The sequence below is a fragment of the Salvia splendens genome, chromosome 22 (genome assembly GCF_004379255.2).
Source record: "Salvia splendens isolate huo1 chromosome 22, SspV2, whole genome shotgun sequence".
Classification (NCBI taxonomy): domain Eukaryota; kingdom Viridiplantae; phylum Streptophyta; class Magnoliopsida; order Lamiales; family Lamiaceae; genus Salvia; species Salvia splendens.
This window is the reverse complement of record NC_056053.1, coordinates 21,495,386-21,509,950: the sequence shown is the minus strand read 5'-3', so window position 1 is coordinate 21,509,950 and position 14,565 is coordinate 21,495,386. Positions and strand designations below refer to the sequence as shown.

General features: G+C 39.6%; 2 protein-coding genes and 1 pseudogene across 3 annotated transcripts; 1 reads left to right on the top strand and 2 right to left on the bottom strand.

Annotated features, from left to right (window-relative positions):
• Positions 1-726: 726 nt before the first annotated feature.
• On the top strand, positions 727-2,442 carry LOC121787072 (peptidyl-prolyl cis-trans isomerase NIMA-interacting 4-like). Of its 2 annotated transcripts, none has more exons than XM_042185687.1 (5): positions 727-827; positions 1,346-1,477; positions 1,574-1,683; positions 1,932-2,074; positions 2,190-2,442. In XM_042185687.1, the coding sequence occupies exons 2-5, from the start codon at positions 1,348-1,350 to the stop codon at positions 2,230-2,232; spliced, it is 426 nt and encodes a 141-aa protein (XP_042041621.1). In that variant the 5' UTR covers positions 727-827; positions 1,346-1,347; the 3' UTR covers positions 2,233-2,442. The 2 variants fall into 2 exon arrangements, with proteins under 2 accessions (XP_042041621.1, XP_042041620.1); XM_042185686.1 differs by lacking the exon at positions 727-827 and adding an exon at positions 869-971.
• LOC121786910 lies at positions 2,182-9,061 on the bottom strand (annotated as a pseudogene).
• Positions 9,062-10,022: 961 nt separating this feature from the next.
• On the bottom strand, positions 10,023-13,225 carry LOC121786027 (galactoside 2-alpha-L-fucosyltransferase-like). The gene is made up of 2 exons (XM_042184537.1): positions 12,779-13,225; positions 10,023-11,631 (listed from the first exon to the last, which is right to left on the bottom strand). Exons 1-2 carry the CDS (start codon positions 13,011-13,013, stop codon positions 10,172-10,174), a joined length of 1,695 nt encoding a protein of 564 aa, XP_042040471.1. The 5' UTR covers positions 13,014-13,225; the 3' UTR covers positions 10,023-10,171.
• Between the last annotated feature and the right edge of the window lie 1,340 nt (positions 13,226-14,565).

Sequence of the window (14,565 nt, the reverse complement as noted above, 5' to 3'; positions counted from 1 at the left end):
TGTATCGTGTATATTTTGTGTATAGTGTATGTAGTATGTGTAGTATCAGTGTATGTATTTTTTGTATACGTGTGTTATGGATATATGCAATGAAGGTATCTAACTAATAAGTATTTGGAATTTCCTTCAATCAAAAGGGGTGTGGATTTGGTGTATCCTTCAATAAAAAGGTTATCTAACATGTGTAGTGTATGTACACTTTATATATGAAATTCACATTGTGTAGTTGAGATATTTTTAGTTATAATTCAATTTCATATTTAAATATCCTCTCTCCCCATTATACAAGAGCATGTACCCTTTCTTTTTAGTCTGTTTCATAAAAATATCCATTTTTTACTAGGATTTGAAATTGAAGACTAGAATTCCAATTTCACACCTCACATTTCATGAAATCTATTTTTTTTTCATTTTTGTTCTTTCATTAAAATTAGTAATAGTATCATACTAAAAACGGAAAGTTACTCTCAATTTATTATAGTACTCACCTTTTTATCTATTCATCTTGTATTTTATCAATATTTTTTCTCTTCCCCTCCTACTTTACCCCGTATCTTTTGCTTTTTTCTATTTTATCAATTTTGTACACCAATAAAACGATTTTTGGTGATGAAGTATTATTTAATAGGTTAAATTTGAGAATAACACACTTATAATTTATAAACAAATCAAATCAACATTGCAAACAATCAAATATTTGATGTCCAATACGGTCAAGGGTTTTAGGGGTAAAGTCGTCAAATCAGTCACGCAAAGGAATACTAAATCCACTACTTGAAGAAGAAATGGAGATTTTTCTCCGCAACTCTAAAATATTCACTTCCGAGGTACGATTCTATGCTACTAAATTTGCATTTATCGTTGATTTTTTCTGTTAATACTCGTGATTGCTTAATCCATTGCGCCTACTTCTTCTAATTTAGCTCGGAGAAGAAAGATTTTTCTTTCCGTGTGGAATTTATTGTCAGTGGGTGAGATGGCTGGAATTCGTTTGCTGTAGAATTATTTCTGCCTCAATCGAATTTCATTATGTTTTTATGATGAGGTTTTAGATGGGGGATAAGAAGGTTTAGTTGTCCTGTTTAATTTTTTTTTTCGTTTGGGGATTCTATATATTCAGATGCTGTGGAGAATAATATACAGTTTTTTAGTTCATTAGCTGCATGATCTCTCATATTATATGAGATTGGATAAGTACTTGATAAATTGATGAAGTCTGCATATGAAATAAGGAGGGAAAATTGTCAATTATGCTATCCTTCAATCATAAGGGGTGTGGATTTGGTGTATCCTTAGTTTAATCTCTCTTATTTTTGGGCGTCTTGTCGTATATGCATGTGTGCAGTGATGGGGAAGGATTCCAAGTCAGCCGGAAAAGGCAAGGGAAAATCAGCTGGGGGCAGTGACGATGCTGGATCGAAGGGCAAAGCAAAAGGAGGGAAATCGGATGGTTTAGGAACTTGCGCATATGTTAAAGGTTCCTCCTTACCCCCAACTACAACTTTAGTAGTGTAGTGTATTAGATTTATTGTGTGTTAATGATTTCTTGGCATCTGTTGTTAACTTTTATTAGCTAGGCATGTCTTGTGTGAGAAGCAAGGAAAGATCAATGAAGCCTATAAGAAGCTACAGGATGGCTGGCTCAGTAACGGAGACAAAGTTCCACCAGCTGAGTTTGCTAAGGTATTGATTTCTGATGTTATGTCTTGTTTTCAATGGTTAGGAACAATTGCATGATTGTAAATTTTCATTTGCAAGTATCTTAAGAGCAAGATATGCTTTTTGTTGATAATCAAGCATTAAACTTTAGACTTTGAATCTTGATTGATTAGAAAGAACTAAAATACTAAACCGATGAGGTGATTTGTTAGCATGAGAGACAGAGGCGAAGCTCACATTTACAACCTTGTTTCTTTATTTCTCTTCTTCAGATAGCTGCAGAATATTCGGAATGCCCATCAGGGAAGAAAGGTGGGGATCTAGGATGGTTCCCACGTGGTAAGATGGCTGGTCCGTTTCAGGAGGTGGCGTTTAACACACCTGTAGGGGTGACCAGTGCACCATTTAAATCAACGTGGGTTTTCTTTCATAGCATATTTCGTTATGATGAAATTTCCCCCGATCTCTACTCTATAATCGATTAATCGTTAATTGCACGTACTAATTCATTTCAATTTTCGCAAATTCAGGCATGGCTACCACATTATCTTGTCTGAAGGGAGGAAAAACTGAGATGCAGCTGAATCATATGCTGATCATCAAACTACAGATTTTGAGGCAGAAACTAGTGAACTGCAGTTGTTTCTGCCAAGTACAATTTGTTCACTTTATGGCAAACTGTGGATCATTATATAAACGCTCTTTTGGTTTGTGAGTTTTGCCTTTTTTGGGCAAAAACATTTACCATTATTAAATAAACTCTCTTTTTTTGTGTGTGCGCAAGATTAAGTCTAGCAGTTTACAAAAGTGTCAAGTTTCTTAAGAATGACACAAATTGTTTTATTTACTGTGATTTTGAAATAGCTTCAAACCCCAGCTCCTATCTTCACAATGCCTAACATGAGGCACAACAGCGCCTGGATCAATTCCTCTCTTCGTTTTGCAGTCGAAGAATGCGGGAGAATGGAAGCATGGCTCCATTGACATGACTCGTCTACACGGTGGATCTGGTGCTGTCTGGTTCTCAGTCTCAGACAGTATCCACGGCCTTACCCCTCCAAGCCCTTGAGCCACACAACCAAAAGTCGACGAAGAACTCGTCACCAGTTTGTCAGTCAGGCTCAGCAGGTAAATCTCTGCCCATGCCTTCCGGTTGTGGTTCTGCTTCTCCGACTGCTGATACCTTTCATTACTCGGTTGGAACACTGCAACCACCTCCCCGGTCGTGGTGGGATTCTCCCAGTACAAGTCTCTTATTTGCTCGAAGTAGCCAGAGCTCAGAGAGGTGACCAGCACAGATACCTTCTTCTGCTTAATGGATGAGTTGGCGCCTCCTTCCTGCTGGCTCATCTACGGGTGTACATTCTCCCTCGTTGTGCAAGACAGAATCTGATCCACTATGACTGGATCAGGTGTAGCATCAAATGGCCTTATTTGTATTCCTACTGTAACATCCGCCTTCGACAGATAAGCTTCATAGTATCGGCTTATAAGCCCCCAAACTGTGTTTGTCGGGTGGAAGAGATAACGCCCCAAGAAGTGGAACACAGTCTCCTTGTCCGGGAAGAGGCTGTGGAGCTCCTGCTAAAACGAGGGCATCAGGAAAAGAAATGGAGCGAAGTAGTTATCCGACTTCAATACCAACCAGGGGATACTCTGCAGGCGTGCTTGATCTTGATCGCAGAAAAAAAGCTTGTCTTGGTCATCATAGTCATGAGACATGAGCCAGATGGAGATACAGATACGTCCGTGGCACTAAATCAGTAGAGTTGCTCTTCACCACGCTCCTGTAGCTCTGACGCGAACTTTGGTTGAAGCTACTGATCTCGTTGATCAAGGGAAAGTCCAAAGGTAAGTAGCCATGAGGCCTTGGGGAAGGGACTGTTGGGAAATAAACACAGGCAATCACGAATATGAAAGAGAATGAACACAAGAAGTTGTTTACCCAGTTCGATACAATGTGTATCTACGTCTGGGGGTGATGCCAAGCCAAGGATTTCACTATATAATTTCAGGATGATATAACAATGAGGGAGCACCTCTATTTATAAGTAACTAGAGAGCCATAATTCTAGTCAAACTAGGAATCATATTCCATAAGGAAATATCTTTTAAGGAATAAATCTATCACAAGGAAATATACTTCAAGGAAACAAATCCTAAACATGGTAGGAGATATTTTAGGCTCCATAATTAACAATCTCCCACTTGGAAACTAACAACTCCTAAACAACCATTTCCTCGTGATCTCATCCCTTCATCCGCTTAGCATCGCCTAACCTTCTCTTCAAGTTCCAAGGCCAATTGAAGCTATGCATAGCTTCAATTTCTCTAAGGTCACCACCTTAGTAAACATGTCTGCAGGATTCTCACTTCCAAGTATCTTCACAAGTTGCAGGATTTTCATCTCCACTAGGTGTCGGATGTAATGATATTTCAACTCCACATGCTTTGTCCTAGAATGAAACGCTGGATTCTTCGCCAAGAAAATAGCACTCTGACTATCACTGTAGAGTATGCTACTCTTGTTCTCCTTCCCAAGTTCATCTAAGAAACTCTGCAACCACACCATCTCCTTGCTTGCCTCTGTCGCAGCTACATATTCAGCCTCCGTAGTAGACAAAGCAACAGTCTTCTGCAACTTAAAAGTCCATGAAATAGCAGTACCACCATAAGTAAATACATACCCGGTTGTGCTTCTTCTCCCATCAAGATCATTGGACGCCAAGTCTGCATCCACATAACCTGCCAGCTCGACATTCTTTCCATTGAAACATAAGACGCTTTCTGTAGTACCTCTCAAGTATCGAAGGATTCATTTAACTGCTTCCCAATGTTGCTTGCACGGATCACCCATGAACCGGCTCACTACTCCCACTGCTTGTGCAATATCAGGCCTCGTACACACCATTGCATACATAATACCGCCAATTGCTGAAGCATAAGGAATTTTCTTCATTTCAGCACGTTCTTCTTTTGTACTCGGCGACTCCTTCTTCGACAGCTTAAAGTGACTGCCCAAAGGCACACTTACTGGCTTCGAATTATCCATGTTGAATCTTTCCAAAACCTTACCAATGTAAGCAGCTTGCGAAAGATACAATTTTCCTGCCGCCTTGTCACGCTCGATTCTTATGCACAAAATTTGATTAGCCTCTCCAAGATCTTTCATGGAGAATCGTTCAGACAATTGTCTTTTCAACTTATCCATCTCCTTTTGATCACCTCCTGCGATCAACATATCATCAACATATAATAACATAATAAGATAGCTCTTGTCAAACCTCTTGTAGTAACAACAATGGTCAGCGTAGCATCTTTTATAGCCAATCTCCATCATGAATCCATCAAACTTCTTGTACCACTGCTTTGGAGCTTGCTTTAAACCATACAAGCTCTTCTTCAACTTGCATACAAGGTTTTCCATTTCTTTTACTATGAATCCTTCAGGCTGTGTCATGTACAACTCATCCTCCAAATCACCATGAAGGAATGCCGTCTTTACATCCATCTGATGTAACAATAGATTTTCTGCAACTACCATACTCAGCACTAAACGAATAGTAGTTAGTTTCACAACAGGAGTGAACACATCTGTATAATCAATACCGTATCGTTGCTCAAATCCCTTGACAACCAGCTTAGCCTTGTAGCGCTTGCTACCATCAGCTTCACCTTTGATTCGATAGACCCACTTGCAATGCAATGCCTTTTTCCCTTTAGGAAGTTCTACAAGCTCTCATGTGCCATTTAGGAGAAGAGAGGCAAACTCGTCATCCATGGAAATTTTCCACCTTCGTTTATCAGGGCCTTCTCCTGCCTCTGCATAACACTCGGGCTCACCACCATAAGTAAGTAACAAATAGAAATTAGAGGGCGAGTACCTATCAGGTGCACGTCGCTCTCTAGTCGATTTAGGCAGCGGAATAGTCGGTGGTGGAATGCTTAGTTCTTCTTCAAGCACCTATTCAGCATTCTGACTCTCCTTGCTCCCACTCGAGTTTGAGATGTCTAGCTCGACCACTTGTGGCTCAGAACTGCTGGGACTTGACGCCTCCAATCTATCCTTGTACAATACCTGTTCATTGAAGATGACATCTCTACTGCGAATAACCTTACGGTTCTGCTCATCCCAGAGTCTATAACCGAACTCATCGCCTCCATAACCAATGAACGTACACTTAATAGATTTAGCATCCAACTTACTTCTCTCAACGGAACTAACATGAGCATAAGCAACACAACCAAAGATGGGTAGGAAAGATAGATTTACCTCTTTTCCTGTCCAAACCTCCCCGGGTATCCGAAACTCCAAGGGAACTGATGGACCTCTATTAATTAGGACTGCAGCTGTGTTGACTGCATCTGCCCAAAAACTCTTTGGCAATCCACTTTTCAACCTCATGCATCTTGCTCGCTCATTCAACATTCTGTTCATGCGCTCTGCGATTCCATTCTGCTGTGGAGTTCCTTTCACAGTTTTCTCCATGCGGATTCCATTCTCGGCGCAGAATTCCTTGAACTTTGCAAGTTCATATTCTCCTCCATTATCGGATCTTAGACACTTCACCTTCATCCCGGTTTCAGTTTCAACAAGGGCTTTCCATTTCCTGAAAGCGTCAAACGCATCGGATTTACTCTTCAGAAAATAAACCCATAGCTTTCGAGTAGAGTCGTCGATGAAAGTCATATAATATTCAGAGCCTCCTAGGGACTTCACAGGTGCTGGTCCCCATAGATCAGTATAGACCATCTCCAACTTCTGTGTCTTCAATTTTCTGCCTCCTCTTGAGAAACTCACCCTTTTCTGTTTCCCAAACACGCAATCCTCGCACAGGCCAACTTCAACAGTTTTCAAGCCAGGCAGTAAACCTCTTGAGCACATTATCTTCATCCCTTTCTCGCTCATGTGGCCAAGACGACAGTGGCACAAATCTGCATTATTTGCCTCACTTGCAATATCAATGCAATCTTTGAGTTAGTTGTGGTATACAACGTACCCTCCTTCTTACCTCGAGCTACTATCATAGCTCCCTTGGTAATCTTCCAATTGTTGCAGCCAAACGTCACGGTGTACCCTTCTGCATCAAGCTGCCCAATCGAAATCAAACTTCTCTGCAATCCAGGAATGTGTCTGACTCCATTCAGTTTTATTATGGATCCATTGGACGTCACTACCTTCACGTTTCCCTTTCCCACGATATCTAAGGGCTCGTCATCAGCCAGATGTACCTTCCCAAAATCGCCAGAAACGTAGTCTTCCATTATCTCCACATTGCTGCAGGAGTGAAACGACGCTCCAGAATCCAATACCCACGCTTCCATCGGACTACTGACACTCAAGACCAACGCCTCGCCATCGTCATCAGACATGGTAGCGTTTGTTGTCTTCTTGTTCTTTTGATCCTTATTCTTATACTTCTTCGGTGCCTCACATTGATTTCTAAAATGCCCAAACTCATCACAATTCCAGCATTTAACTTTATCCAAATCCTTCTTGGATTGACTCCTTCCTCTGGAATTTGATCTTCCACGATTTTGCTTTCCCTTCGATCTGCCTCTCTGTTCTGTATTCAGTGCTGATCCCGAAGTAGAAGATCCTGATTCTCTCCGGCGAACTTCCTCACCAATCATCAGATCTCTTACTCTGTCAACTGTTAGTTTTGTCTCTGCAGCAGTAACTGTTGTCACTGTGCCAGCCCAACTCTCAGGCAGAGACGATAGCAAAATCAGGGCACGAATTTCATCATCGAATTTTATATTAACCGAGTTCAGTTGCGAAGTAATCATGTTGAACTCGTTGAGATGTTGTTGCACCAGCTTTCCCTCTTGCATTCTAAAATTAAACAATCGTCTAATCAGATGTACCTTGTTTGCCGTTGATAGTTTCTGATACATGTCCTCCAAGATCTTCATCATCTCCTTTGTCGACTTTGCTGCAGTCGTGTGATAAGCCACATCCTTGGACAACGATAGCCTAATCGCGCTCATCGCTTTTCTGTCCAGCAGCTCCCACTCCTCATGTTCCATCTTTTCGGGTTTGGTTTTTAAAGGCTTCCAGAGATCTTTACCGTACAGGTAATCCTCAATCTGCATCTTCCAAAATCCGAAATCAGATCCATCGAACTTCTCTACAGCAATTTTCTCGTCGATCCCCATCGTGATTTCTGCCTCTTAAACCCTAGGCTCTTGATACCAGTTGTTGGGAAATAAACGCAGGCAATCACAAATATGAAAGAGAATGAACACAAGAAGTTGTTTACCCAGTTCGATACAATGTGTATCTACGTCTGGGGGCGATGCCAAGCCAGGGATTTCACTATATAATTTCAGGATGATTTAACAATGAGGGAGCACCTCTATTTATAAGTAACTAGAGAGCCCTAATTCTAGTCAAACTAGGAAACATATTCCATAAGGAAATATCTTTTAAGGAATAAATCTATCACAAGGAAATATACTTCAAGGAAACAAATCCTAAACATGGTAGGAGATATTTTAGGCTCCATAATTAACAGGGACTCCCCTGTCAACGAGGACTCTATTGGTCAGGAGAGCGTACAGGAAAGCAGGGGCGATCGTCAAGATCTTGTTCCCCAAACCACTGAAGGATATCCATATGAGGTAGCTGCACAGCACTCTGGTGTGCTAGAGTATCTGCCAGATTTGAGATCTTCAACCGTTTTGTTGTATGCGCTCGTGTAGGGTCCACATTTTTTGTGTCGGGCTTCATAGCTTCGTAGCTTGGATATGAGGTAAGAGGATGCTTTCTGAGGTACTCCCCGGCGATACAGAAGTGACTGATACCGACTCTGGCAAGACCGTTCGTCAAATCCTGTTGGGAGGTCGTCGCCGAGCAGCTTATCCTTAGGCACCTCAATAGGACTGCTTTCCCCTTGTATGGATGCCAAAAAAGAGCTACTATAAGTTACAACAGCAATATACCTCACTCATTCTGTAAAACAGTTCTTGCAAAACAGAGCATATTTCAATGCAAATAGTTGGTCAAATTGAAAGATGATACAGGATTCCACAATAAAGATACAACCTTTTTGAGGGGTAAGATCAAGATTCCGGTGTTCAACGAGGATCGGTGGCAGTACAGAGACGTAGAACAAAATGGAGAAGCCCAGCACCAAACCGAGAAACACAGGCATGAGATCAATCTCTCTCTGCAACTGTGTATCACCATATTTATTCTCATCTTCACCCTCTTCTCCATAGCTGCAATAATTTGTTCCTAAAATAAATTTAAATCACCATGTTAGTGCTTGGCTGCTTGCATTGTGCGTGCTTAAAAATTTGAAAATATCCAGCTCTGAATCCAACTGTTATGGGAAAAAAAATTAGAATTCAACAGCAAACAGGTGAGAGATTTCAGCAACGTGCTAGCATTTTTCATTCCTACCTTTATTAATAACATTAATATTAATAACACATTGTTAGCAAGTCTCTTTTATCTATCTTCTACGCACGCAGCCATGCATACATTACATCTTGTAGTTTGTAATTCATAATTCATTCATATAATAAAATTCTCGTATAATATCTTGCTTTCTCTGGTTTCTTTTATGTCTCTATTTCTATATTTTTTTAGTTTCTACAAACCCGAGGGGCTGGCCTAGTAAGTTTGATCACATCCCTATATATATATCTACATTAGTTTTATTAATATAAATAAATTGAAAAATTCATATTTACTATAAGAAATATTATGCATTTAAAAATTACGAATCAATGAGATTGTGACAAATGACACCATACAATAAATATGAATCTTGTAGATTTAAGAACACAAGTGTGCAAGACTTGTCCTTGCAATATTGAATAAGCCTAACTAAAATCAACAAGAAATAAAAAAAATACAAATGATTACAATGAAGAAAAGATGAATATTATGTTATGCTATAGATTAAAGTTTGGAACCATAGACCTTACTTAATACAATGAAAACAGCCCAAAGGCTACTTCACCAAAACAACAATTTAACACTACTAAAGCATACTTCAATATTGAATGAAACTACAAGTGGATTTTTGATAATTCTTCAAGAAATGAAGGAGCCCTCAAAATGAGAAAAATAAGTTCTACTACAATGTTCAAAATCTCAAAAGGAGGAACCTTAGCCGGATATTTATACAACAGGGAAGAAAAACACAAAACGAATGTGTGAAGGCTCAAAATCTCGTCAAGATTAGCCAGCGAGTCGCTGTGAACATTCTCTCCTCAAATCCCGTTCCCGACATATGACTTAGCTCGCACGGGAACACGAAACCATGTAGTATTTGTTGTTTTATGAATAGGTAGATCATGAATAAACATGGTGTCAAGGTTAGGTTTGTAAATTTCCCACTCGAAAAAATTCTAATCCGAATAACTCAAAACCTGATAGACATGCCAAGATATGATCACAAAAATGAGCTCATCAAACACAGTCTTCTTCCTTCCCATAATATGATCACAAAAAAATATAAAATGATGCATTCATCATTATCAATTTACAAACAGTTGATCATTGACTGTGGTGCTGAAACAGCTTCAAACCCCAGCTCATATCCTCACAATGCCTAACATGAGGCACCACAGCGCCCGTATCGATCCCTCTCCTCGTCTTGCAGTCGTAGAACGGGGGAGCATGGAAGCAAGGCTCCAACGACATGGCTCGTCTACATGGTGGATCAGGCACCGTATGGTTCTCAGTCTTGTAGAGTATCCACGGCTTCACCCCTCCAAGTCCCTGAGCCACATAGCCAAACGTCGACCAAGAACTCGTCACCAGTTTGTCCGTTAGGCTCAGCAGATACATCTCCGCCCACGCCTTCCTGTTGTGGTTCTGCTTCTCCGACTGCTGATGCATTTCATGACTCGGTTGGAACACCGCAACCACCTCCCCTGCCGTGGTTGGATTCTCCCAGTACAGGTCTCTTATCTGCTCAAAGTAGCCGGATGTCAGAGAGGTGATAAGCACTGATACTCGAGTCTTCTGCTTAGTTGATGAGCCGACGAAGCCTCCTTCTTGCTGGCTGATCTCCGGGAGTATATTCTCCCTTGTCGTGCAAGACAGAATCTGATCTAATATGTGCTTGAATGGACCAGGTGAAACATCAAATACCCTTACTTGAATTCCTACTGTGACATCAGCCTTCGACAGATAAGCTTCATGGTATCGCCTTATAAGCCCCCACACTGCGTTTGTCGGGTGGAAGAGATAACGCCCCAAGAAGTGGAACACGGTGTCCTTGTCTGGGAAGAGGCTGTGGAGCTCCTGCGCGAACGAGGGCATCAGGAAAAGGGATGGAACGAAGTAGTTATCGGACTTCATTACCAACCACGGGATCCTCTGCAGGCGTGCTTGATCTTGATCGCAGAAGAAAAGCTTGTCTTGATCGTCGTAGTCATGAAGCAGATGGAGATACATATACGGCCTTGGCACTGATTCAGTGGAGTTGCTCTTCACCACACTCCCGTAGCTCTGATGTGAGCTCTGGCTGAAGCTACTGAACTCGTTTATCAGGGGAAAGTCCAAGGGCAGTAGCCAGGAGGCCTCTGGGAAGGGCTCACAGAAAAGATCATGAATGTCGACTCCCCTGTCAACGAGGAGGACTCTGTCAGTCAGGAGAGCATATAGAAAAGCAGAGGCGAGCGTCAAGATCCTGTTCCCCAAACCACTGAAGGATATCCAGACGAGGTAGTTGCATTCTGGTGTGCTCGAGTATCTACCAGATTTGAGATCTTCGACTGTTTTGTTGTATGAGCTCGTGTAAGGTCCACATTTCTTATGTCGGGCTTCATAGCTTCTTAGCTTGGATATGAGGTAAGAAGATGCTTTCTGAGGTAGTCCCCTGCGATACAGGAGGGACTGATACCGGCTCTGGCAAGACCTTTCGTCAAATCCGGTTGGGAGAAGGTCACCGAGCAGCTTGTCCTTAGGCACCTCAACAGGCTGAGCATGACTGTTTTCCTCTAGTATGGCTGAGAAAAAGAGCAACTAAAAATTACAACGGCAATACACTTTATATTTAGAACATTCAGTCTCCAAGATAAAGATAAAAGGATCAATAATATATATGAAAGCTGATTCACAACCCAAAATGTATTGATTCCTAATGAAGTTAAACAAAATTCATAAGTAGAAAATCTTGAATATGCCACTTTGTAAAGATTGAAATGTGAGTGACATTTATCTTAACTAACAGTTCATAGATATTGGACTCCTTTGATTGATCCTCCAAATAAAGTACTAATAAATTAAAAGGAAAAAACATAACTAAGCCACCTTCTGCTAAATTTGATGCTCAAATTTACTAAAGCAGCCTAGCTTCAGTTCATATAATCCCAGAAAATCCTAAAAATCTAATCTTTACAAGAATGCCTAGTACTACTTAAAGCCAAGCTAGACTCTTGCTGTAAAACAGTTCTTGCAAAACAGAGCAAAGCTTAAGATGCTTCAATGCAACTAGTTGATCAAATCCACCAAGTTCACCATCACTAATGTTTCTCAAGATATACAATCAAATCTAAACCAAAAATTTGTTCTATGATTTTGTTGGACCATCCCAATTTCAAAAAAAAAAAAATCCTTGAAATTTGAACCTTATTGACTAAGAGAGGGTCATGTAGATGAATTCACTGTTCTGTGAGTGTGAAATTAATGTGATGCTGAATTCAATAACAACACATAAGTTCAGAAACCAGTTCATCTTCCTCCCTCCTTGACTGTGAGGCTGAATTCAAGAACAACACATGGTAAAAAAAGAAAAAGTGATGTGGACCATACATTTGAATAAAGGAAGGAACTTGAAAGCTAAAGCAGCCAAAATCACATTGCAAGGACCACTCAATGGTTAAAAAAAAAAAACTAAAACAACTCCACTTCTAACAACACTGAACAATCCATCAACCTCATCATAAGATCTTAACATTCCACTCCCTCACCATCACTAGAATAAGAACAATTCCACTATCTCCAATTATTAACACACTAAAGTAAACACCACAAAAAACAACAAACATTTCAAAAAGAAAAGGTTTTTAACTTTTTATGTTTCCAATAAAGACAAGAACAGTTACACAACTGAAAGATCAGACAAGGAGTCAAAGATCCCACCAAAAAAGATACCTTTTTGATGGGCAAAATCAAGATTCCGGGCTTCGACAATGGTCCAAAGCCCGTCCGACGGCGGGTCGCGGAGCACGACGGAGACAGAGAACAAGACGGAGAGGCCCATCACCAGGACGACAAACACACCCATCAGTTTCATGGGATTGAAGCCGCATTTCCAGTCTGGGCCGGAGGTGGCGCCGGGTTGGCCGGCGGCGTTGGCGGAAATGGCTCTGCCGTTGGGCCTCTTCATTTTCCGCAGTTTGTTGCGAAAAATGAGGTCTTTGTCATATGGGAATTTCTGGGACGTTGCTAGAGAGAGCAATCACCGTGGTTTTATGAGTGATCTTCAATGAGTTTTGCTGCACTTCATGTATTGGTGTGTGTCTGAGTGTGTGTGGGGTTTTTAGGATTTTTACTCTGCTTTGCTGCTGAGGTTAAAACCTCAAATGCTAGTATGATGTCGGTGAGGATTTAATTTGCATCCCATAATTTTAAAATTAGACAGAAAATTATTAACTTTAAATTATTTATAATTATTTAATGGTGAAAACTTTTATTTGAATTTATTACAATATTCATATAATTGTACTCCTTCCGCCCAATCTTAGTTGGACAGTTTTTTAAGATTAAGAAATGAGGGTTTTAAAGCTTAAATAAAGTAAGAAAGAAAATATAGAGGAAGAGAGCATAAAATTTTTATCAGAAAAAGAAACGAATCAACTATTTTAGGATGACACAAAAAGAATACGACTCAAGTATAATGAAAAACAGAGAGCATATGATATAGTAATAATTCTGACTTCATCTCCATGAATTAAACAATGTTATTTATTCATATGAAAAATAATTGTGATTGGTTGGAAGACATTAGCGATATGTTACATTTAGACGATCAATTTTTTTAATTATGCGATAATTAAAAACAAATTCAAACTTAATACTTTCCCGACTTATTTCCAAAGATAGAATCAAAACTGACCAAATTTCATATTTTTTGGATTGTTTAGATTTTTAATTTAAACAAAACGAAAAGGACAAAAAAAAGCAGTTAGCCACTTCCGTAATTTAGTCTTTTTTTTGGGGGTTTTACTCTTTTGTGTTTAAACAAATCTTATAAATTAAAGTTGTGCACTTCGACAACAGTTAGTGACACTACTATGGTGTAATCTAAATGGAATCCAATAATCAATAGTTTAAAGCTATTATATTGTTAATCTCGTGAAACTCGCTTAGACAATTATTCCTAATCTCTTATATAAAACTTAATAGTACTATATAGTACTAAATCATATGATTTTTTTTTCTTAAGTCGATGGTAATCCCAAAGGATAACTCGGAATTTTTTATTTCCTTTTTATCTTTGTATATATGACCTATCTAAATTCTCTTGTGCGAAGTAAGGAAAAAGGAATTTATTCTTAAATGCTATTAAACCAATGCAATTACACGTATATAGAGCCCATAAATACGTTAACAAGATGCATTAAATGGAAGTCAATTTTGCTAGATTCATTATATGAGTAACATAGTACAGAAAATAGATGAGGCATTATTAATAGTAGTGGGGTTGGGGATCATGGTTCATAACTATTGTTGTCGTTGCCTTTCAATTTATTTGATGCCTACCAATATAAATTTTTTAATAAATGGGCCCCTAATCTCATCAATGACTATGACCAACTACTTCTCAATAATTTTGTAAATTTATATCACTAAAATTAATTAATTATTTTTAAAGAAATTACATTGAGGAGATGCATCCATCACACATTTTTACAATTGAATAATTACAATAATTAACA

What these genes read in the sequence shown, in the direction of transcription:
- LOC121786027 (XM_042184537.1), bottom strand. Translation starts at nt 13,013, where the DNA reads ATGAAGAGGCCCAACGGCAGAGCCATTTCCGCCAACGCCGCCGGCCAA. An exon ending in TGATTTTGCCCATCAAAAAG is followed by an intron (nt 11,632 to 12,778) that starts GTATCTTTTTTG and finishes TCTTTTTCTCAG; the next exon opens with CCATACTAGAGGAAAACAGT.
- LOC121787072 (XM_042185687.1), top strand. Translation starts at nt 1,348, where the DNA reads ATGGGGAAGGATTCCAAGTCAGCCGGAAAAGGCAAGGGAAAATCAGCT. An exon ending in AACTTGCGCATATGTTAAAG is followed by an intron (nt 1,478 to 1,573) that starts GTTCCTCCTTAC and finishes AACTTTTATTAG; the next exon opens with CTAGGCATGTCTTGTGTGAG. An exon ending in CACCAGCTGAGTTTGCTAAG is followed by an intron (nt 1,684 to 1,931) that starts GTATTGATTTCT and finishes TCTCTTCTTCAG; the next exon opens with ATAGCTGCAGAATATTCGGA.